This window comes from Miniopterus schreibersii (genome assembly GCF_964146895.1).
Source record: "Miniopterus schreibersii genome assembly, chromosome: 17".
Taxonomy (NCBI): domain Eukaryota; kingdom Metazoa; phylum Chordata; class Mammalia; order Chiroptera; family Miniopteridae; genus Miniopterus; species Miniopterus schreibersii.
Genome location: NC_138117.1, coordinates 13,684,804 through 13,709,669, shown reverse-complemented (window position 1 = coordinate 13,709,669; position 24,866 = coordinate 13,684,804). Strand labels below are relative to the sequence as shown.

At 34.9% G+C, this 24,866-nt stretch overlaps 1 protein-coding gene across 1 annotated transcript in view; it reads left to right on the top strand.

The window, feature by feature from the left end:
• Positions 1-24,866, top strand: part of EIF3H (eukaryotic translation initiation factor 3 subunit H) — a 66,177-nt gene that overhangs the window by 6,235 nt on the left and 35,076 nt on the right. The window contains exon 2 of the mRNA XM_081117389.1: positions 5,990-6,146. Coding sequence (XP_080973515.1) covers positions 5,990-6,146 — 157 coding nt within the window. The remainder of the gene's footprint in view (positions 1-5,989; positions 6,147-24,866) is intronic.

Here is a 24,866-nt window from a genome sequence, read left to right as displayed (position 1 = left end):
AAAAACTGAAGCCCTTTTAGTTTATTAAACCTACATAATTAAACACTGGATATACATGATACACAAATCAAAAGGCAAAAAAGAGTATGTAGTTAAAAACTCACTTTCATCCCTGTCTTCAACCATCATCTTCCCAGAGGCAGTCACCATTTCTTTTCTTTTTTTTTTTTTTAGTATGTCCTTATTGATTTCAGGGAGAGGAAAGGAGAAGGGGGAGAGAGAAACATCAATGAGGAGAGTCATTGATGGGCTGCCTCATGCACGCCCCCTACTGGGGATCGAACCCATAACTCGGGCATGTGCCCTCATCTGGATTCTAACCAGGACCTCCAGGTTCATGGGTCAATGCTCAACCACTGAACCACACTGGCTGGGCTTGTGGAATTTCTTGAGGCTATATTGCCTTTCTCCCTCTTTCCCCAGCAATTATTAGTTAATTTAACTTTAAAACAGTGGACCATCAGTGAGCATTAGATCCAAGAGAATAATAATGAAATAGGCTCTTTCAGCTGAAATATAGAGGTGATATTGATTAAGTGTATTGGAGTGTTGTAACTAATCCCATATGTGTCAGGAGCAAAATATCTTTTTCCCCCCCTATTGAAGTTACTTAAAATTCTTTCACGTCAAAACTTAACAGCAATGATTTAAATCCTGTTTATTATTTGACTTAGCCAGTTATGAAATGGAACCCCTTTTCCACTCGAGCCATAAAATGTGTTAAATTTAAGGCTAATGCTGCTTTCTGCTTTTTGAATTTACATTTTGGCAATAACTACCTTCTTTGTTCAGTGTTAGAAGAAATGGCCTAGGCTTAACCAAATAAGAAAACTGCCAAGTTCACAGATCAGTCATTGAAAGGTGCCAGAATTAAATGAAAGTCTAGATATTGATTTTGCAGAATATGCTAAGGGGAGATTCTGTGGCATTACAGTTCTTTGAGACTAAAATTCTTCTACAGTAATAGCTGTTCTTTGATGGTGATTGATGTGAGAAATTCAGGCTGTGGACTTTAACCTCCCAGAATCTATCAAACTGGAGTAAAGCTTGCTAGGAATCATGCATCCTGCCTGACCTCTTCTCTAACTGGCCATCATCTGGTGCAGTTTGGGCTTAGTTGTATTTTAGACTTTTAGACTCTGGGAGTGGATCTAGTCTTTATTTTTAGCAAGGATAATGTTTTTAAGGAAACATTTATATACGTATGTATATGAACATATCTATACACACATATATATACACATATGCATACATACAAACGTATATATAAATATTTTGAGTAAATCAGCTTAATCTCACTTTTGACTTTTGAATACAGATTTTAAAAATCTTGTCCTGAAAGCCTGTGTTATTGGTTGTTACAAGAGAGCTCTAGTTCGCTCTGACTGATAAATTTTAACAAAAATGTAAGTTTGGTGTCAGGTGGTTGATTTTAAATAAGCATTTAATAAGTTACATCCTTTGAGGAATAGACTATAAACATTATAGGGAGACAAAGTCTTAGTACCATAAGGGTACCTTGCATATTCTGGTTGCTCACTAAATATTTGTTGGACAGATGTCTGGATGAGTGAAGGAGATTAGGTGAAATATTTATTGTAATAGTAGTTATAAGTATTTACTGAGGATTTAATATGCACTGTGTGCTCAGTACTTTGGATGTATTACTTTTTAATCCTTACAATAATGCTACAGATAGGTACTGATTGACTTATCTCTACAGGAGATAGGTGGGGCTGGGATAGATAAGGTAAAGATATGGCCTAAGGCCATAGAGCTGGCACTCATACTGTCCTTTTGCATTCTAGTGACCAGCCAACCTCTCAACAACTACGTTGGAATAGTATTTTTCTGTATATACACACCAGAGTTTCACATTTGTGTATGTACTCATTAGAATTAATTTTCAAGCTTTTACTAAAGTTTCCTCTCTTGAACATTTTTTCACAAAGAAATAAAGATGGAAAATAGCAAATCAAATCAAGGTTTGAATGTTGGGGCTTCAGCTGGGCTCACTCATTGGATCAATAACTCACTATTTTACCTTTGTCTTGGAGAGCTTTTGATTTAAGTGGGGTCCTGCTGCTGAAGTAAGTTTGTTTTTTATCCCTCTAAAAGTTACATTGTTCAGAATGAAATCCAAATAATGGTCTGACCCCAGCGTAAGAGTATGCCTGGGCTTGATTGCCACACAGTTTGGTGCTTATATCTATTGAGATAATGTTGTATTATGAGAGACTTTCTATCAGTGACATAAATTAAGAAGTGTTTGATTTTAAAATCTGAATGATCAACTTCTGGAGTTGGGAGAAAACTGCCTACCTGTTTAATGGTACAGGTTCTATGAACCAGTGTGGGGGGTGGTTCGTGAACTGTTTACTGGTCTGCATGAGAAGCATAGGATTGAGGTGAAGTATTTAGAAACTTTTATAGCAGTTTGATATTCCTGCAATAACCAAAGCCTGTGGTCTCTGGGCTTGAATTTTCTGTCTTTTAAAAATTTTTCACTTTTCTAGTAAGTAATTTTTGTTCTTTTACTCAACTTGGCCTGTGACGAGCTGGAGGAAGATTAATTCTTCACTGATAGTTTGAGAAGCACTGTTAAAATTTTCATACCTATTTAATAGGACCATATCTAAAAGACTTGCGATCACAAAATACACAATTCGCCTTTTTATTAGTTTTTGTGGTAAAATTTTTAGTAGTTTCAGCATTTCTTCATCTGTGAGCTGCTTAAAAAGATGAACAAGTAGATTCAGCATTTGCTTACTCCAGGTGCACAACACAGGTTGCAGTCTCTGAGCATGCTCAAGTGAACTCAGCATTAAAAAAGGTCAAAAATGATAGATGGTATAGTTCTACAATATAAAACTACTTTGTCCCTAATCATTTTAACTGGCTTTCAACAGATCCTTTTTATGTGTATTGCAAGGACGGTGGAAACCTGCTTCTCCAGGTGAAGATTTAGTACCATCATCAGTTTACACAAAGTTCTAATTGATAGGTCGCTGATTTACAATTGGTTTAGGATTAGGTTTCTCTTAAACAGATCTCTCTGCTTGTTGAAAACCAGTATGTATATCCAGAAGTTATCCCTTTTCTCCTGATAGTGTGTACATATGCATATTTTATGGTAATTTGTATATGTGTGTGCAGTAGCAAATGTGAATAGTTGAAGAGTAACCACATCAACAAGAGATTAGAATTTACCAGCAGATGCTCAGGCTTACAAGTGTGTAGATTTTCTTTTTCTCCTCCTTTCAAAGCCACTTATTCAGCTCATATTTTTTAAACATACCCAAAAGAACATGTTAAAATCAAGATAATATCCACATCATTCTGTCAAGACACTCAGTAGGAATGTCAAAAAAGGAAATTATATTAATTTGCTGTTCTTTGTGGAATTCCATGCAGTAAGTTGCAGTGATTACTGTATTTAAAAATCTTTCCCTTTAATTTTCTTTATCTGATGTTTTTGAATTAAATACATGCTTACTATAACTAAATAGTACAAAGGTTCATAAAAGAAAAAGTATGTCCTTCCACACCATTCTTGTACATACAGACATAAAAGCGTAACTGCTTGTACATAATAGGTTTTCATTACTATTAATTTTTAAAGCTCTTTCTAACCCCTTATCATGGGCCTCTTTGGGAATCTGACAAATGTGACACCCCCCCCCCCCCCGCCCCTGTAAGATGCTCTTAAATACATAGACACATAATATTGCATATGATTTTAAGAGGTGATTAGAACTCTTCAAGCTCATCTGTGGCCTTCAGGTCTGAATGTTTGCTTTTAGTACTTACACACTTTGAGTGTACTTGTTAATGCAGAACTTTGGCTAATGTCGGTTTTTTCTTTTAACTGTATCTTTTTTTGGTGGGGGAGGATTAAACATTTAAACACTTATTTTCTAATGAATTAATTTTATATAGCAGATTTTCTTAGGTAACTGAAATTGTATTAATGTAGTTAATCACATTAAATTCTAAAATACATAAAAATAATAGAAAAAGTCTAAATGCTATATACTTCTTTGACTTCTAAAACATGGTACAATTTAATTTATTGTTGATTACCTAGGCCTATTATAAGCTTGAATTATTATAAACTTGTGTTTATATACAGATATATAAAGTACATATTATATATAATGTAGGGATATAGTGTAGGAACTTAATTTATTACAGCATTTTGAGGGATCTTTGAGCTCTGAAATTGAGAATGAAATTGGGATTGGGGGCACATATAAATTATTTCTTCATCAGCCAAACTTGAAAGTATGGGCAGTTTTTTAGAGTTAAAGTATTTTTTATACACAATAAAACACACTCATTTTAAATACACAGCATGATGCACTTTAGTAGTTATAAACAATTGTATAATTGTTACCACATCAGTATGTAAAATAAAAGAGTTGCCTTACCCTAAAGAGTGTGCCTTTTGGTTAGTATCCTCCCTCTTACCTTGGTCCCAGGCCACCACTTAGCAGTTTTGCCTTTTCTAGAATTCCATATAAATGAAATCATAGTAGGTAGCATTTTGTTTGACTTCTTTCACTTAGTATAATGTTGAGATTTAATCCTGCCGTTGTACTGGCATTTTGTTTTTTTTTATTATTGGGCAGTATTCCATGGCAGGGGTATGCTGCAGTTTGTTTATCCATTTACATTTGGTGTAGACTCTTGGATTGCTTTCCATTTTTGGCTATTATGAATAATGCTTCTATGAACATTTGTGAATATCTCTGTATGTAGATATGTTATTCCTCTTGAGTAAATTCTTAGGAATAGGAATTTGGGTCATGCAGTAAGTTTATAAGATACTGAAGTGATTGTTTTCTCCCTTTCCACCAGTAATTTTCATGGAGCTCTTAACTTTTTGGAAAGGTCTCAGTTTTCACTTTCTGTACTCAGACAAGTTCAAGACACCATCCCCCTACCCAGAGATTGGCTTGCAACCCAGCTCCTAGCTCTTGGGGATTATATCTAGGCCAGATGTTCCCTTGTGCACTGCTGCATTATCTCACAAGGTTAATGCTTGGGTTGTGAGTTTCCTCTTCTAGCTTGGTTGGCTAGTTTAAAGATTTTAGAAATGCAGTTTATTCAACATTTCTACAGGTACGCAGGAGTAGATGGAGTTAAAGTACTTCAAATTGGCATATTTCAAAGCCTAAAAGTTTCAGGTGTATTCCTTAAATAGTTGACCTTTTAACTCTGAGCTTTTTAATAGTTGCTACTTTTATTAGAAGAATTTTGGGTGGCAGCTTATAAGGTTTTCCAGGTAAATATTGACACTGATATTAGAGGTATTATTGCTGATTAAAAGCCATGGTGAATGTTTGTTATTCCATTAGAGGTTACTTGGTGTATCCTTCTGGTTGAGGAAAATTAGGTAGTGCTGGAGTCTTGGTTCTCTATTGCCAGTCAGATCCTTCTGGGATACGTGTTTCTATTGTTGCTTCCTCTGACTAGTGAGATGCTCTGTTCAGGAACCATCTTGAGATGTTGAGAACTTGTAAGAGGAACAGTTCTGCTTTTAGGCATTCAGATAAAGAAGTCTTTATTTCTGTTTTATTGATGGTTCTATCTTCTTTGTCAGGAAATTATCTTCCTGTAAACAAAGGTTAATAGGACTGCTTCCTGCATAATAACCTCAGGTTGAGGTGCTATTGTTTTATTAGACTCAAAGAACTCCTGGATGCCAGCAAGACCTTCGGGACCCTTGACCTAAAAGGCGTGAGTGCTGAATGTGGATGGTTTTGATATGTCTTCAGACTCGAGGAGTTTCAGATGTACATTTAGACTGTGTGCAGTTTATTGTGTAAGGGTAAAGGAAATGATTTGTAAGAAATTTGGTTAGTCCTGTTATATAATTTTGTGGTTTTTGAAACCCACTAGTATGATTTATTTATTTTTTCTTTGAAATAAAGGAAATGTAAACTATGAGAATGGTGTTTAAGCTCGATTTTGTATTTTCTTTTAGGTGGTATTAAAGATAATCAAACATTATCAAGAAGAAGGACAAGGGACTGAGGTGGTTCAAGGAGTGCTTTTGGGCCTGGTGGTAGAAGATCGGCTTGAAATTACCAACTGCTTTCCTTTCCCCCAACACACAGAAGATGATGCTGACTTTGATGAAGGTAAGGATACTCATCTCAAACGTGTCTTTGAAGTGCACACAAATGGTTATTAATACAGTTTACACTATTAACATTGCATTATTAATACATTTAATCTATTAGGGTAGCCTAGTTCACTTGATTTTTGAGTTTTTGAAAAAATTATACAAATTCTCTGAAATGAGGATGTATATAAAAAGCTTCATTAGTTTGGCCTTATTTGGAATGTGATTCTTATTTTAGTAATTTGGATAGGAGCTGTACTGATGTTAACCTTCCCATTATGAAATCAGCTTGCCAAATAACTTACATTGTTGTGAAGGACAAGGATCATCATGTGTCTAACATCTATTTTCTTCTGTGGTATTTTGACAATGTTTATGAAGAGATGAGTTGAGCTGCCTACTTCAGAAAGAAGATTCTTTTTAAGCATTTCATTTTAGTGCTACTAATCTAAAAGGTTTTTAAAAAAAATCTAGTTGAAAATAATTTCCCTGATAGTAATGTATGTTGAGCATATTTTCATGTTTCTTGGCTATTTGTATGACTTCTTTGAGAAATGTCTGTTCAAGTTCTTTGTTCATTTTGTAGGGTTTTTTGTTGTTGAGTTGAATGAGTTTATTGTGAATATTAATGTCTTCTGATATATATATGGTTTGCAAATATTTTCTCCCACTTCATAGATTGCTTTTTCACTCTGTTGTTTCCTTTGCTGCATAGAAGCTTCTTAGTTTGATATAATTCAGCTTGTCTATTTTTGCTTTTGGTGTAATATCTAAGAAATCATTACAAGGCCAGTGTTATGAAGCTTCTTTCCTCTGTTTTCTTCTAGAACTCTTATGCTCATACTATACTGTTTTGGTTACTATTGCTTTGTAATATGTTTTGAAATCAAGAAGTGTGAGACTTCCATCTTTTTTCCCCTTCAAGATTATTTTGGCCATGTAGAGTAATTTGAGATTCCATATGAATTTTAAGATTTTTTTTTTCTATTGCCACAAAAAACTTTTGGCATTTTGATAGGGATTTCATTGAATCTGTAGTTCACTTTGGGTAGTATGGACATTTAAACAATATTAAATCTCCCAGTTCATGAACACAGCATGCCTTTCCATTTGTGTCATCTTTATTTTCTTTCAGCAATGTTTTATAGTTTTCAGGATACAAGGGTTTTTGCCTTAATGGTTAAATTTATCTTTAAATTTTTATTCATTTTGATGCTATTGTAAATTGAGATTTTAAAAAATTCCACTTAGTCATTCACTTTTTATATAACTTTTAACTGATCACTTTTAACTTGGATAAAATGTTACTTATTTTATCCTCATAGTACATTGAACATGCAGACACAGTGTATTCTTGCTAAGGTTAGTAACTTGGTAATGCAATTTGGTCTACAAAAATCATTTTTTCATTAAAGGAATATCTCTAGCAGCCAACCAAGGCTATTTTTATTCTGGGCATTTGAGTATTTTGTGCAGTATGAATCTTTCTTTTTTTAACTGGTCAAAGTCTCCCTATTTTATCTGTACTATGGTGATACTATAGGATTAAGGTTGGGACTTCTCTGCAGTCCACTCTGGCAGTGTTAGGATGTCTCTGTTTCTCTATTCCTCAGCATATCTGGTGGTGTTTAATCATATTCCAGTAGTAACTGTTTTCGAGTTGGAAGACAAGAAGAGAATGGACAAGGGATTGTTAACGCAATTGTATTAGTTTTCAAGTGAGGAACCTGAGAGAGGTATGCTTGAAGTGACTTACTCAGTTACTGGATTAGTGGCACAGTTGGGAGTAGAATTCATTCATGAACAGTTTATATTGTCACAGTTTTCTCAGGTAGTTTGTTTAATTGATTTAAAATATGAGTAAGAGAAAGGGTAAAAATATTCAGCCTTACTAGTAATCAAAGAAAAGTCTATTTAAAACAACCAGAATCAAATTTGGTTGTCAGTGGATCAGTTAGGGAGTTTTTGCTTATATTACTGATTTATATGCCTTCTTTATTTAGATTTATTTGAATGGGCATTAGTATGTAGTCAGAAAGAGAAGTGGGGTGGGGAGAGAGAGAAAAACATTGAAGTGAGAGAGAAACATTAATTGGTTGCCTTCCATATATGCCCTGACTGGGGATCGAACCTGCAACCTGGGCATGTACGCTGACTGGGAATCAAACCCATGACCTTTTTGGTGTATAGGACAATACTCAACCAACTGAGCCACAATGGCCAGGGCAGTGTTTCTTTTCTCATTGATTTCTACCTCCCTGTGTGGGAAGCACATGTGTTGGCTCCATTTTATAGGTGAGGAAATAGGCCCAAAGAGAGGACAACCTTCTCAAGGCTTTGCAGGCACCAACTAGCCCAGCATGTCTCCCTGACTTCAGGGAAGGATCGTTTCTTCTGCCTTCTCCCTTATGGAAGTAAAATACTCACCAACTACTTCATAATTTTAGTGATTCCATATTTTGAGTTGCTTAGGTTTTTTTTTTGTTTTTTTTTAAATTAAAATTTTTTTGTGTGCCTCAGGTAAAGTGGAAAATTTTTAATCTGTGGTCCAAAAGTGAGATGTTTTATATTAGGGGTTGGCAAATTACAATCCATGGACCTGCTTTTGCATGTAAAGTTTTACTGGAACATTGTCATGCCCATTCATTTCTGTATTTTCTGTGGCTGCGTTCCTGCTACAGTGGCGAAGTTGAGTACTTGTGACAGAGACCATATGGCACCAAGCCTGAATTTTTAAATGTCTGACCCTTTAAGAAATTTTGACCAGCCCTTTTTCATATATAATTTTTTTCTTACTATTTTCCCTCTCATTAGATTGAAGAATAAGGCAGCAGTTCTCCCTCTTCATCAAAAGTTTACGACTTTTTGTTTATTTCTTCTCCATGCTTCCCTTAACATTGACTCTGAGTTCAGAATGTATTGTGGGCAGTGCAATGAAAATGCTGGTTTTACTGGGCGTTTGTTTCACTGGAACATCTGGAAAGTATAAGAATAGGTAGTATTTGCTACTTAAATGTATTTTTCCTTTAAGAACTCCCCACATACTGAATTGCTGCTGTTTAGGGGAACTGTCTATAGATAATAGGCAAGAAAGGCATTTAATTCATGGATGCACACTTGTGATCAGATATTGTGTAAAGGTAATGGTGTGAGGCCAGTAAACTTGGGAATTCCAGCTCTGCTTACTAGGATCTGTATGACACTGGATAATTTCACTTCTGAACCAGATATTTTTCTGACTTTGTAATATCTTTCACTTATTTAGTACATAATTAATTGCTCTTATTGAGTACTGGAAACATAACTGAAGGATAATTTCCTTATAAGATTAACATTTTGGAGAGTGCTACCTTGGATTGTATTAAATAGGGTGATCAAAACCAAGAAAACTTGGGTTTTTTTCTTGTTTGTTTCTGTCATGAATTCACATTTTGTTGTTGAATATGTGATAACTCTCCTTTGAGTGCTTTAAATCTTGATACATTTTTATACTACAGAATTCACTTTCTAGTTGAAAGTGAGATAACTTGCTCACATTAGAGAATATAGGCTTATAAAATGAGTAGAAAAACTCATATTTAAATTCCCATTAGGGGGCACTATTATCAAGCGTAGGAGAAGTAGAGACTAATTTGTTTTCTAAGACATGCAACCCGAGGCTTGCTAAAGGGGAAAAATATTTTCATCTGATAAGATTCAGATACTGTTTTATACAACTGAATTCCTTAAATATGTTATAAAGTGCACTGAATTAAACACAGATCCAATAACTCACTGTCTTGTTTTTCAGCAGACTAAATCAATTTAACATTGCAGGTGATATAAGAAGCCTACTTTATTCTGCATCAGAGCCAAATCCATAATCTTCATATTTGGAACAGACAGATTTTTTACTTTGCTCTCTTTAAGTCAGTCCAAAGGATGATCGTTGGCTTTCAAATAAGTTTCTTCCCAAAATGAAGTGTGGAGACCGTATTGTACTACTAAAACATGCAGCTAGGGGAATGAATTGATGCCTTACTCAGATACTATTAATGTGTGCAGCATTTGTAATTACTGAAATAATTCCATACATTGAAGTAATAAATATACACACACAGCTTTTACCTTTTTGTTCATTTTTGGTACTTGAAAGTTATTTTCTTTTTTATTACTCAAGTTTGGTGTTAGAGCAAGAAATACTACTGTTGACTGCTATACACAACTATTTTGTTATCATTACGCATCCCAAAGAAAAGCAGTGGTGAAGAGTCTTAAATAGACTTTTCAAAGGCTAAAATGTGAATTGGCAAAAATGTAATTAAAATGTATTCAGCGTAATTTTTTACAGCATAGGGGTAATATTTTGTATCACTGGGTTTGGAGAGAGTAGGGTTGTGTAGTTATTTGCAATACTTTCTATATAAGTAAGTTATATTTTAAGTTGGAAAAAAAAATCTCTGCTTAATTACTTGCTTCCTGAAGACTCACCTTCTTTCTTCTTAGTTTGCCTGCAGCCCACACCCAGGGCAAAACTGCTTGAAACCTAGCCAATGCTTTACTATTTTGGCTTTGTATTGCTTTTGAGTTCAGGGAAGTGTTGAGTCAGGATAGAGAAAGCTTTTCATATTTTTTTAGAAAAATGGGGACATTTTGTGACAAGACATGATGTTTATTTATTATTTTGTATTATCTTCTATATTTGTGAATAGTCAGTGAGCACTGTGCTCTGTTTGATAGATTCATGTTTTAAAAAATACCTGTTTCTGGCCCTGGTTGGGTAGCTCAGTTGGTTAGAGCATTGGCCCAATACACCAAGGTTGCAGGTTTGATCCCTGTGTCAGGGCACATGCAAGAATCAACCAATGAATGCATAAATAAGTGGAACAACAAGTTGATGTGTTTCTCTCCCTCTCTCTCTAAAATTAACAAATAAAATTTAAAAATCCTTTTTCTTTTATTGCATTTTTTTAAAAAAGGTTTTGTTGGCAGAAATATTAGAAAATTGGACAGTTTTGAAGTGTGTTTTGAAACTTATTGGATAAGTAGGAGCATGTTTACTTTGTGACCTCAAATCATTAAGTGGAGGTATGATAGAATGTTTCAAATATCTCAGAAAAAAATCTTAGTAATTCATTTTAGCTTTTATCCAGCAAATTACATTTGTGTGGGTGGTGAAAAAGATATAAAGATATGAAATCTTGGTTACTGGTTTGAAAGATTTTAAGTGGGAGAGACAAGTGTGTAAATAAAGAATTGTGAAACAGAATTTTGATACAGGTCTAGAGTGAGGAAGGAAACAAAAATGATGTCAGCACCCAGCTATGAGCTACTAATTATTCTTGGGAGGTGCCTTCACGAGGGGGGTGGTGTGAAGTGTGATTTTGTAGGTGGATGTCAGTTGCGTTTCTAAGTAATTCTTAAGGAAGTTATGTCTTGTGAGTTATGTCTAATTATTCACATTTCTAGACCCTCATAAATAACACAAGCATCTCTAGAAATAAAGAACAAACTCTATAATATAGATTCAACTTGTGATTCTTATTGTTAAGAGATAATTATGTTTCTTGACAGTATTTCTCAAATTTTATTACTGATTTTGTATCCAGTAGAGAAGTTATTTTTGAGGTCTGGGCTCTTTTGATATATGAAAGGACTCCTGGCAGTACTTTAGTGATATGTTTGTACCAAGTTGGGACCCATGCTGCACTTAGCTCTATTTAAATATTTAGTAAATTTTAAAATATACTTAATAAATTTTAAATATTTAATAAAATATATATGTTTCATTTTAGGTGAGACTGCATAGGCTGGTAACTAGAGAGAATCTGTACACTGAATTAGTCTATAATTCTGGGAACTGATCATTTGTTGTTATTCATGTAGTATTTTGAAAATGTTAAATTATTCACATTGAATAATTTATCATTGACTTTCAGGGCAGTGAACTTTAGACTGTTGCCTACTTAAATTATTTTGATTGCTCAGAAAGCCTATGGGTTTTGATTTGAAACTAACTTAAAACCTTAAACTTACTTTGTATGATCAGTTTTTGGTTTACTAAGGTGATTAGACTACAAGAAGTAAAATCCAGATATGAAGCATCAACCCCAGTATTTTTATGACTTTTTTGTTCTTTCATTTTGGGTGTCTCAAGATTTTAAATATAGAGTAGGAGCAAAGTCTAGCTTCATTTTGAAAGCTTAAAAAGTATTTTTGCATTTACTTTATGTTTTAAAACTTAGGATATTTTTTGGTTTCTTTTTCTTTTAAATGAGCTGAGAAACTCTTGTGCATGGAAGGATATACTACTGAAAATGTGGTCAAGGTAAAAGATTTTTCTGCTTAAAGAAATTAAAGCGCTTTACGCTATACCCTCCCTTGGTCCCTAAAGCGTAAGTGCTATGGTTTGGAAAGAAGCCAAGTAAAACCTGTTCAAATTTTGTGCAGACTTAAAGTAATACTTTAAGATTTGAAAATTACAGGTGGATACAGTACTTAAATAGTATTTAAAATTCCTGTTTCCCAAGTCTAAAAATGTAATCCTTAAATTACAATTCCCAGTGGTTTAAATTTTAATTAAATAAAAATTGTCCTACTTTTGAACAATTACCATGTTAGGTATAGATATTTGAATTTACTTCTAAACTTTAAGGTAATAACCATTAAAAATGAACTGTTTTGGCACTAATTAAAATGTCAGAAAGCCGTAGTTGCAGTGTGTGACCAGAGATCTTTGCTATTTGTTTGTTTGTTTGTTTCCCCCCCAATTGTCCTAACCAGCCACAATTTAAGCTTGCTTTCTATATTACCCAGAAGTACTACTTAGCTTTATTCCCTAATTAAATACATCACCTGATCTGCAAATTTTGTAGATTGATAGATTAATTATAATTAGATACGATGTTTGGGTGTCAGTACTGAGTTTTCCAAACTGCCTTTTATATTAAAAGAGTGCTAATGAAGTCATGCTAATGAAGTATTCTCTTTGTTTTATATTTCTCTAGATGAAATTTTCATATTCTTGAAACTTTTATCTGTTTGAGATTACTCTTCATGGTTTACCTTATTAGTTTAAGAGTGGTGTTTTCATACCTTTATCTCTTTTTCACTGTGAGGAGTTTTTGCTGCTTTTTTTAAATCAGTAATTTTTCTGAGTACATTTTAGATGCTTTCTGATATATTTGAAAACAAAGGCAATATTTATTTTGACTTAAGTAACCATGTAATGGTGTAGGTTTATAATGCAACCCTGCATCTCCCCCTTACTGTCACCCCCATTCACATTCACCCTTTGTTTTCTCTAACATTTAACCTACTGATTCTTTAATGTACACACAGAAACCCTTTCTTCCCTGCTTGATTGTTACTAGAAGAGAGTGGAAGGTTGTGTGAAGCGTGGTGATATAATACCTAATGAGTATTAGCCATTTTCTCTGGTGAAAAAATGAGGAATGGCATGGTATAGACATAACCTGAACTATAAAAATGACTGTAAGCCTTATCTGGGTTACTTGCCTCCTTGTTAGGAGATATTTGACAAGACTAAAAGTGAGACTCTGATGTTTTGTCACAACCCAGATTTGTATTTCTTTCTAAATTGTAACTCTCAGTTGAGAAAATTCCTAAAATCATTCATATATATTTATATTCACACACATATATACATATCTTGCAAACTTTCTGAAAGGTATAATAGGAAGGAAATTTAGACCGAGTTCAGGCTAAAGTTCTGTTCAAGTTACCACTGATTGTAACCGTGGGTCTCTCCAGCCTCAGTTTTCACTTTTGGATAGTAGACCACAATAGAAACTTCTGTAATTCTTTTTTATTTTATTTTATCCTCACCTGAGGATATGTTTATTGATTTTAGAAAGAGAGATAAAGAGAGAGAAACATCGATGTGAGAAACAGTTGGCTGTCTCCTGTACGTGTCTCAACCAGGATCGAACCTGCAGCCTTGTGGTATATGTTCCAACTGAGCCACCCAGCCAGGGCAGAACTATTATAATTCTTTTAGCAGGGGTAAACTGAGGCCCAGAGAGGCTGGAGTCTAAAATTAGTCGCAAATCCTGAACTAGAAACCCCACAATTTAGAAGGGTTGTCAGTAATCCCAGTATTTTGTCAAAATCACTGAGTGAGTGATACAGATGCCTGCAGTTGTGACTTGTAGGCATGATGTATTTACTTAAAAGGCTACTTTTTGGTGTTATCAGCACAGCTGGAATGAACTGATTGTTGAATTTAACACTGGACTTTAGAAAGTTTCCTAAGTTTATATGTGTATACACCAGTTGTTAAATAAAAATAAAGGGCAATTCTAGTCTTCAGGTCAACAGAAAATTAGTGGTGGTTGAGCATAGTCAGCTCAGCTACACTAAACCGAATTATACAATGGAAGTTAACACAGCTTCCAGTATTCTGTTACATGGAGTAAAGAAACTAATTGAAAATATAGATTGACCTGAGTAGGTTTAGGAGGGAAAATATATTCTTATTAAATGCCACTGAATGCAATTACAGTTTGAGTAGATGGTTTAATTTGACTTAAGAAATCTGTATCTGATTGATGACACAGGAGGACTTTGCAGAATCCATTGCTTTGCAGATGACTTAGACAATACTGATAAAACCTCTCATGTGAATTTCCTTCTTTACACAGTATGGCTAAGTGGTATGTTGTGCAGTGCTTCCAATCTGCTGTGACTGCCATCTGCACAAGCAGAGTGAACGAGAAGAGAGCATGGAAAGGGAATGGATTGGTTAGTTAGTTGTAAGGAATCTGTGAACATTGGGTGCCACTCATGAAACACCGAGCAGTTAGTGATTTTACTTTGTAACCAGTACAACTAGCTGTCTGTAACCTGGAGGTGTGCAAGACATACACAGTTTACCTTTTTGGATATCATGATACTTATGGTTGAGACCAGCTGGGAAATCCAGGGACAGTGACCATGATCATGCTTCCTTTATCTTATTTTTCTCTATTCTTTGATACGCTCTTTTTGCTGCTTCAGTGTTTGGCACCATTGTTGAGGTAGAGTTAATAATCACAGTATTTTTACTTTGCCTAAATGGAATCTTTTTGGAAACAAATTATGATGTAAAACAAGTTTTCTGAGAAACACTTAAGTACTTTTTAAAAAGTCAGTAAGATCTATAGATGGGAGAATTGCTTTGAAATCTTACAAGTTGTAACCAACAAAGAAGCACACGTGATCGAGAAGCTGTGTATGAGTAAGAGGAACTGACTGGCAGAATCTAACCTGTATACCTTTGTCACTGGATAAGTGACATTTCAACCTGAGGTTTATAACTTATAAAATAGTTCTTTTTGTGTGTATATGGTTACCTTTTTGAGGTAAACGTGTGAGCCCTTATAAAACTGTGTTAACCATGAGTCATCTGGTACCTCCTTAGGAATGAACATAACCTTATATAGATGACTAATAATACAAAGCCACTGTGGTTTCTGTGGTTTTACCAACCATGGCTCCAGTTCTAAGACATTTAAAATGAGACCTGCTTCTCTCTTTAAAAATATTTTTGGACAAAGAGTTGTCTTATCAGCAAACTTCAGTAAATAACTTAAGCAGATCCATAACTGGGGGGAATTAATAGCAGAGAGTTTTTGTTGACACCAGGAAGTAGATTAAGTAGTGCAATTGTGGTAATGAGTACCATATATGATAAGCCTGAGCCACCTGGGTTTTATTAGGCTGCTTGATACTTTGATCACAATATTATTTCAAGGCTTGTCTATTTAAATTGCTAAGTTTCCTTGTCATCTTTGTGATTTAGATCATAATTTCTTTCACTGCAAAGAGATTAAAAAAAAAAAAAGAAAAGAAAGGCTCTGGCCACGATAAAAATTCTACAGAAGTACAAATTAACAGCTAAGCAGTGAGAAATCTGTTAAATATAAAATTAAAAACTTTGAAAGTATAGCAGTTGAATGTCAGGGTCCTCTGACCTTGTTTCTGTTTAGTTTTTGCTTGGATCATAATCACACTTTCGTTTATCATGTGGTAGTGGAGTACTATAAGGATGTTGGTATAATTAATTATTGTTTGATATAAATACGTGCATTTAAAATATATGTTTCATGTTTTGAGAATGTAGTACTGCTATCGGTTTCCTTTTAGTTGGTATTAAGTGGTTTTGATGAACATCTTTGAGAATTTATGGAAAGATTTTTAACTACTTCACCCATAATGAATGAATTATACTAATCACAGAATTTAATTTCTTTGATAAATTGTCCTGCTTTGTCTTTGAACTTGAAATTTTAAACTTTAGCTAGTCTAAAATAGATGAATGAAATTTTTAGTCATCATAATCAACAGACTTGCCTTCCACTAATTTTCTTTATTATAAAAGTAGTGTTTTACAGGTATTTAATGCTATCTCTGCTATATATTTAAGCAAATGTTTTGGCTTGGGAAAATAGATTTTCATTTTGACTAGTAAAGGGATGACAGGGAAAATTTAATAATTTAAGATGTTAAATTACTATTAGCATAATAGTAATAATCAGTTAAATGTCATTTGGAATATTTACATGTGAAATGCTTTGTAGATTTATTTATGTGCTCATTAATTTTCAGTTTTGATTTTTGAGTACCCTTACAACTGTTGTAATTTGGCTTGAAGTTTCCATGTCCCAGTGTAATTTTTAAACTTGGGTAAGGGCTAACTTAAGATAGTCTTCTTTTAATAATGATTTGCCCTTAGCAGTGAAAGGAGTATATGGAAGTGACAAGAGCCTTTTTGTTTTCCCCAATAAGACAAAGAAGAAACATTAAAAATAGGAAAAGACTTGAACATTGGAAAGATTGCATACCAAGAGTTTATAACATCCTTATTTTTTGAAAATGGGGTAGTAGCACTTTAAGTTTTAGAGGTATGTGAACACTCTTTGATTTAGGACCGACGAACTCATGTAAAAGGCAGAGGCGTAGGTTTAGGAACGAGCATGTGGTACAAGCATAGAGAAATGAGAAGCTCGTCAGTTAGAGCAAAGACTTTAGTTCAGGGGAATCGTCTGAAATAATAATAATAGGGTCAGATTATGGAAGGCTTTGATGCTTGGAAAAGAAGCTTAAACTTGAAGTAATTGTGATAGTATAAAATCAATATTTTATGGCTAGAGGCAGGAAAAACACACACGTAATGAGGGCTTGAATGAAATTTGGATAGTAGCAGTAAGAATTGAAAAGGTGAATACTAGAGAGAGATGGAAGAAATGGCAAAAGATTGAGTTCAAGGGTATACACACGTGTTGAGGGTTTGACTTCATCTAGCAAATAATTTTAATATCTGACATATTCTAGAAGAATTAAATTCCTGTTTGTCATCCCTTTCCCTCTTGAATAGTTTGTAAAAAGCACCTGTTCTGTGATAACAGTATGTGTGGCAGAGCAGATGGGTATAGAAAATGTAAGCTGTTGATAACCGCCCGGGGAATTCCTGCACTTATAATAACAGCTTTACTAAAATATTATACATTTAAGATTTTAAATCAGGGAGCTGCTTGGGCCATTTTGAAAGTACATACATTTTTGGAATAGTCAATGTGATGTAGATTTGAACTGATATTTTTAAGACTGTCTTAAGAGGGAGAGAGTTAATCTTTATTATAAAGCTCCAATGGACAGAACTAAGCTAAAAATAGAAATGAGTGAATTAAATCTACTTCACTTCGGTCTTCCAGCAGAGCAATCCACTCACGGGATGGGGTTCCTTAGGCTGTTGCGCCTGGTATTAAGGATAGTTTTTGCAACTTGTTGGATTCATTCATTCAACAGGTCTGTGCCAGCTATCTCAGGAACTTTGCCAGAAATTAATGGATAACATGTTGAATACATGGACAGAAACAACAATAGACAGTTAAATAAAATATTTACAACTTGTGCTAAGTACCATGGAAGAAATAAATAGGTGCTTTAATGGGTGGCACCGCACCTTAAACAGGTCCCTTCAGAGCCTCTAGTTGATATATTCCACTGAAGGATGAAGTGAATTTATTTGACGTGAAGGATAAGAAGGAGCTGGCTGTGTGAAGCCTAGAAGTAGAGGAAAACCAAGTGAACAGGCTGCTCCTGAGATGGGAGTGAGCTTGGCATTGCTCAGCTCTCAGAAAGCTAGTCTGTCTGAGTAAATGCTGCTAGATGAGAAATTAAGGGGCCGTAGGAGTTTGGGTTTTATTCATTAAGGCAGCCAGGGTTTTAAGTCATATGTAGTATTGTAGGTGAATTGATGACTGTCATGATTCTGTGACTTAACCAGGGCTGTTCTTCTTGGTGTTGTATTTGAAATATTTATGGAAACTGAGCTTGGTGATTAGGGTCATTGGTAATAATGTTTTTCCAAGAAAGTTTATCCATGCTGCTAGATAAGCTTCACAAATAAATTTCTCTGGAATCTTTATTTTTATTAAATTTTAAAATTTTGGTACGTTATATATTATGTGCCTTACTAATGGAACTTTTCACACAGATTAGAGCAATATTTTGCTTTACTTATATACTGTACCATCTTGGACATACTTTTGGGTATCTAAAATTGTACAGGTGGATTAGGATCCATCTACAGAATACGAATCAGATGTTGGAGAGCATTCATTGTAGCTCATCAGCATTTCAGTATCAGAAATATTGGGTACAGCAGTTAACTTTCCCAGGTGTGACGCTGCAGTGTTACTGGCATAGTTTGTTTCCACTGCAAAGTGCCTTCTGAATAGAGGAACTCTCTGGAATTTTACATTTGGGTTAAATACAACTTTGACCACTGTCATAGAGTATGCTACCAGGGTGAGAGCTACATATTGGCACAAAATCTATGAACTTATTTAAGAGATGAAGAAAAAAATGCTTGGAATAATTTACTTTAAAATCGCCTGAAATAGCTTCTGTGTTCTCTTTTGGATGTTTGAAGCATTTCATCTTTTAAATTATTAAAGTTAAGAAACTAGGAAAAAATGTATGTAAGTTTTAGGGGCATTCCTTTGATTTCCTTTTCATGCAGTTCTTAAACTTTTATTTGAGTATCGTCTCATGTTTGTAGACTAAACTCACTCTTCTGTGTATGGCATGAAACAGCAACTGTACATCAAGAGTTTACTATCAGTAAAGTAGATATTTTTACTAGTTATTAGTAAGAGCATAGCAGTAACAAACTTTCTTTTTCCTCTATCTTTTTAACTGGGAAAGATCTTTACAGAGTAAAAGCCGCTGGGAGTTAGCCACTGGGAGGCAGTACTCTTTGTTGGCATCATTGTCATCCTTATTATTACACTGCTAATGGTAACATTACAACCACCGTTGTAATTGCTAACATTTATTGAGCACTTGTCATGTGACAGTCATTGTGCTGAGCACTTCATATGCATTCATTTAATCCTTGTGGCTACTTCATGAAGTACAGTACAGTACAGTACTTTTGTTTCAGTCTGTACATATTATAGCCAAATGGCTGGTATAGGAAATGATTTCAGAAGGGAAGTCACTTCAGCACTAGGCTAAGCTAGTGGGATTTGAGCTGCATCTTGAAGATAGGTGGTTCCTGCTTCTCTCTCTGAGTTTCTCTCTTGATACTGCTAAAAAAAAGTGGCAGTTACACTAAACCACAAGTTGTTTCCCATCCAAATCAAAATCTGTCTTGTTCCTGGATGGTTGATTATCCTGCTCTGTCTTCCTCTTCACCCCTGCTGATCAACTCCTTGTATTTCAGGACTCAGAAGTTATCCTCAGACAGCTTCCCCACCTCCCCACCCCCAATATCCTTGAGACCAGCCCTGGCTGCTTGCTCTATATGCTTATTCCTGATAGTACTTATTATACTATATATATTTAAATCTCTTAATTTGAAAAAAATTTTGACATACAGAAGTTGCAAAGAGTTCTTGTATACCCTTCACCCAGCTCCTTTAATATTGACCTCTTACATGACCATGGTACATTTGTCAAAACTTAGAATTGGTATAACACCATAACTAAACTAAAGGTTTTATTTAGATTTCTCCAGTTTGCTTGCTCATGTTCTTCTTTCTGTCCCAAGGTCTAATTCAAGACACCATGTTACATTCAGTTGTCATGGTCTCTTTGGTCTCTTCCAATCTGTGTCGTTTCTTTGTTTTTCCTGAGTTGGACACTTTTGAAAAGTACTCTTAGCTATTTTGTCCATTGTTGATTTGGGCTCGTCTGATGTTTTCTTACGACTAGATTGAGGTTATGGATATGGGAGAAGGATACAAGTGAAGTGCTCTCAACATGTCTTAGTACTGGTGATATTAATCTTGTTCACCTGGTTTAGGGAGTAACTCCTGGGTTTCTCCATTGAAGGGTTACTGTTTTTCCCTGGAAGTGAGTTCCTAAGTCCAGACCATACTCAAGAGGAGGGGAGCTAAGTTGCATCTTCCGTTGGGAGGAGTATCTAAGAATTTCTAGAGATACGTGAAAAACACCCCAGTAATTAATAAATATTTTGAGTACCATCAGACTATATTTTAATTATCTTTTCAATTTTTATTCACTTTTACTAGACTGGATGCTTACTGAGTTCAGGGCTAAGACTGATTTGTTATTTCCCTGTATATAGAACAGTGGTATATGGTAAAAGTTCAATAAAATATTTGTTGAATGGCTAGAACTGAAAAAAAGAGTTGTGAATTGAATACAAAGCTAAAGTAGTTAAACTTGATCCTGTAGGAAGTGAAACAGTATTAACAGTGTTTGAGTAACATGACAAAAAATTTCACTGTTGTAGTTTCCTTTGTTTTAATTTTGTTTGTGATTAGGGAATATATTCTTTCCTGATTTTAACACAATATTTAGAAAAAAGTTTTTTCTTTTAGCTTTGAAGTAGAACTGATTAGAAGAAAGGAATGTAACAAAATAAATTTAGACCAGTAGTCTTATTTTGTGATTAAAGATAGCTGGTTAAATGTTTTGCCCGTACTTTATATTTAGAAGGGTGGACTTGGGAAAGCATATAATTTCTCAGAAAATTAGCAGTGATAGAAAATCCCGTCCCATTCCTCAAAAAAGGTGTTTAAAAGTGCCAGTGTTATGTTTAACCTAGCTATTGCATTAAAAATGGAACTCTGAACCCTGTGTGCTAAATTTAACTTCCATGTTGGATGTCCGTTTTATTTATGGATGCCTTTCTGGCTTCCCTTCTAATTGTATAAATCTCTTCTTTGTTTCTTTCTCTTCTTTCTATTCTTTTGCTCCCCTCCTCCCTTCCCTTCCCTTTTTATTTATTTATTAAATATATCTTTATTGATTTCAGAGAGAGGAAAGGAGAGGGGGAGAGAGAGATAGAAACATCAATGATGAGAGAATCATTGATCGAGCCCGCAACCCAGACATGTGCCCTGACCGGGAATTGAACCCCAGTCGCTTGGATCCCAGGTTGACGCTCAACCGCTAAGCCACGCCTGGTCAGGCCCTCCCCTCCCCCTCCCCCCTCCCCCCTCCCCCCTCCCCCCTCCCCTTCCTCTCCTTCCTCTTCCTCTTCTTTCCTCCCTTGTTGGTGGATCCACTAGAGACAAGAACAGTAGTAAACCATTCTTGCATTTGACCACTGACTTTTTGCTAAGTAGTAGCTAAAAAGTGACAAGGAATTTTAAGAGAACTTGAAGACATTAGGAGATTGATAATTAATTGGGTTTTAATCTTGTTTCAGCTGCCATTACCCGAAGGATGAATTTTATCACCTGCTATTTTCCTCAGGTAGTTTAGAGGTTCTTGCTCTAGAGCCAGATTATCAATGGCTTCTTAAGACTGTTACAATAATCTGTCTTTTATTTCATTATTTCCATTTAAAAAAAATCTACATTGTCATTTGCCATTGATCTTAAGGGCCCTGCCCTTAGAAGAGTATAATCAGAGCACTTGTATTTTCATTGAGCTGTTTTGGTGATATTTAAGGAAAAGGTTTTTGAGCTAAGAGTAATCAGTAAAACACTCAACATTTGATTGATGACAAGAAATGTTGGGAAATTGAACTATGAAATAGATGGAAATGGAAATGAACATCATCAAAGCCATATTTTTTTGTAATTCGTAAAATGATATGGTTCGGTGACTCACTTCTGTCCCTTCCTAAGATGAACTACTGTTATTTACAATGTCTTTTAATATCTCAATATAAAAAAACTTAAAACAATGAAATTTAGGGATTGGCAGCATTAAAGAAGTAGGAGCTGACATGAGAGATTAGGATTTCTCAAAATGGGAAAAGAGATTGGTGGTAGGGAGAGGTTTTGAAATAAGGGCTACTGCATGACCAAAGGTGCTGAAAGATACAGGGTATGTTAAAAGTTAGTCTTTTAGCTTCAGTTTCCTCATTTGTAAAATGGAGATAATTGTGACCATTTTGTTCAAGAGTTCGGCCTTTATACCATTGACAGTGGGCAACTATGCAGGCTTTTTGCATTATGACAATGTTCGGATCTATTTTAAGAAAAAATATTACACTGTAGGAAGACAGCATTGGTGACGGGAATGAAGAGAAGGGGTAGATATGAGAAATTGGATGCCTTCTGAGTAAAGGGGTAATTTGCATCAGTGAATGACAGCTAACCTGACTTAGAGACTTGGCTTGTTATGATCTGGAAAATTTTGGCTTAAACTCATTTTAAATAAAATGTGTATGGTTTACTTCAGCCGTGTAAAATTTATTTTATATCAGATTGATCAACTTGTTAAAGCTATGGTAAAAATAACTACTACTATAATTATTTTATATGTCAAATCATAGCTATGTAGTAGCCATGATAGTGGCCCTCAGGCGTAGTAGTGGAGGCATCGGCTCTGGAATTAGACTTGCTGTAGTTGAATCTGATCTGATATTCACTGTGCTAATACGTTTACCCTGTAAGGTAGTTCTGGGGATTAAGTGAAAATGTATGTAAAACATAAAGGCAGTTCCTGACTCATAGTAAACACTTAATGAGTAGTAGAAATTGTTATTTTTACAAAAGCATAATTTGGGGTACATTTTCGGATCAATTTTAGGTTTATTGTATGCCTGGAGGCAAATGAAATGTATAGGGTCTTATCTTATACCACAGCATAATTTAACTTAATCAAGTGAGATTATGCTTATCAGATTTCAAAATCAAGCCTTATTGAGTGGACTAATTTGCATTGTATAATTCAAAGTAATCAGGGCAAGTCAAAATTTAGAAGACTTTTAAACAGCGTGATATTTAATAGGAACAAATAAAGGTTTAGGTAGGCCCTGAGGGAAGAAACAAACCATTACTAATTCAGTGTGAGGACAGGCTCAACTAGAGATTTCTGGTAAAGGGGGTAAAAAAAAAAAGTTTATAATGTAGTGCAAGGGGAGCCTCACCTCCTTGTAGTGACTTTAAGAAATAGGGACAGTGGCTTGAGTACAGATGGAGAAGGTTGTAGTCATACTGACAATTCAGTTTAATTCGTAAGCTCACTGGTGGAGTGAACTTCACTTTGTTTCCAGTCTGTAGGAAGGTATTCATGTATTGGTGGTAGAACAGAGGTGGAAAGCCAGCAACTGCCAGCATTTGGATTAGTAAAGGCAACAATAGATCTTCAGTATCCCTTATGTGTGCAAATAGGCAATTTAAAAAATATATACTTTTCTAAAAACCTAAAAATGTCTTCTTTATTTGTTGTTTTCTTTTTAAAATTTTTTATCCAGGCCCAGTATTTTCTTTAGGAAAACCTGCAAGCCCTTGGAAAAGCCACAGTGAGACTGCTACTTCTGTGCCCTTACTGTCGAACATGTGACAGGGAGGCTTGGTGTGTTAGCCTTTTGTGTTTGGCTGCAATACTGTTTTTGTTTTATTTGGTTTGTTTCTTTAAAACGTTTTTGGTTTCTGTGCTTTTCATTCTGTTTTTGGAACAAGGCTGTTCTGCCTCATATATTTCGTAGTCATATTTACACTTCATCAATTTTACCCTCATGTATTATTTTGATTTTTTTCTCTCAAGAAGGGTAAGCATGATATAGTAATGAAATATATGAGTATATAATAGAAATTCAATATCATGCTAACAAAAAACAACTGTATTGTAAGTATTCTGATAACCTAGTCATGGAACTCTGTATTTTAGGCAGAAATAATTTGTACTGTGCTGCGGGGTCTGATCCTTGATGCTTATCTTCTATCAAGTCTTAATCCTTGTTCCTATTTATTAATATATTAGAGCTAGAAAGCTTTGAAGAATGTCAGGCAAGAACCATTTCCTAGTATTTAGTGGAGGGATATTTTGAAACTTCATAAGCATCCTGTTTTAGAAATTATCAATTTAATTTACATCTATCTAGATCTTTATATCCTCATGAACTCCTCTTTTATTCCATGAGTTATTATAGTTATTATTATTTATTTTGATGTTCATTTTATCCCTAGTTTGATCAGGAGGATTACATTCAGGATGGCTGTGTTCTTTTGCAATGTCTCCATCAATTTTTCGAGCATTTCCTTGCTCTGTGGTGTAAGCTCTGTGGTGTAACATGGTCTTCCAGGCTCATGTTACACTTCCCGTGTCACAATAATTTTTCAAAGGAGCCCTCTGTCCTCCCAGAGAAGAATGGTACTTAAAAGACAAGAACTGGGCACTGACTGTGCTCATGGCTGTTGAAGTAGCACTGCTTCTGGACCTTTATGCTGACAGAGCTATGAAATGTATGGATTCAAGTACACCAGTAACATACAGATAAACACGTTTACATCTGTGCTTCTGTATTTACCTGAGTTCACAC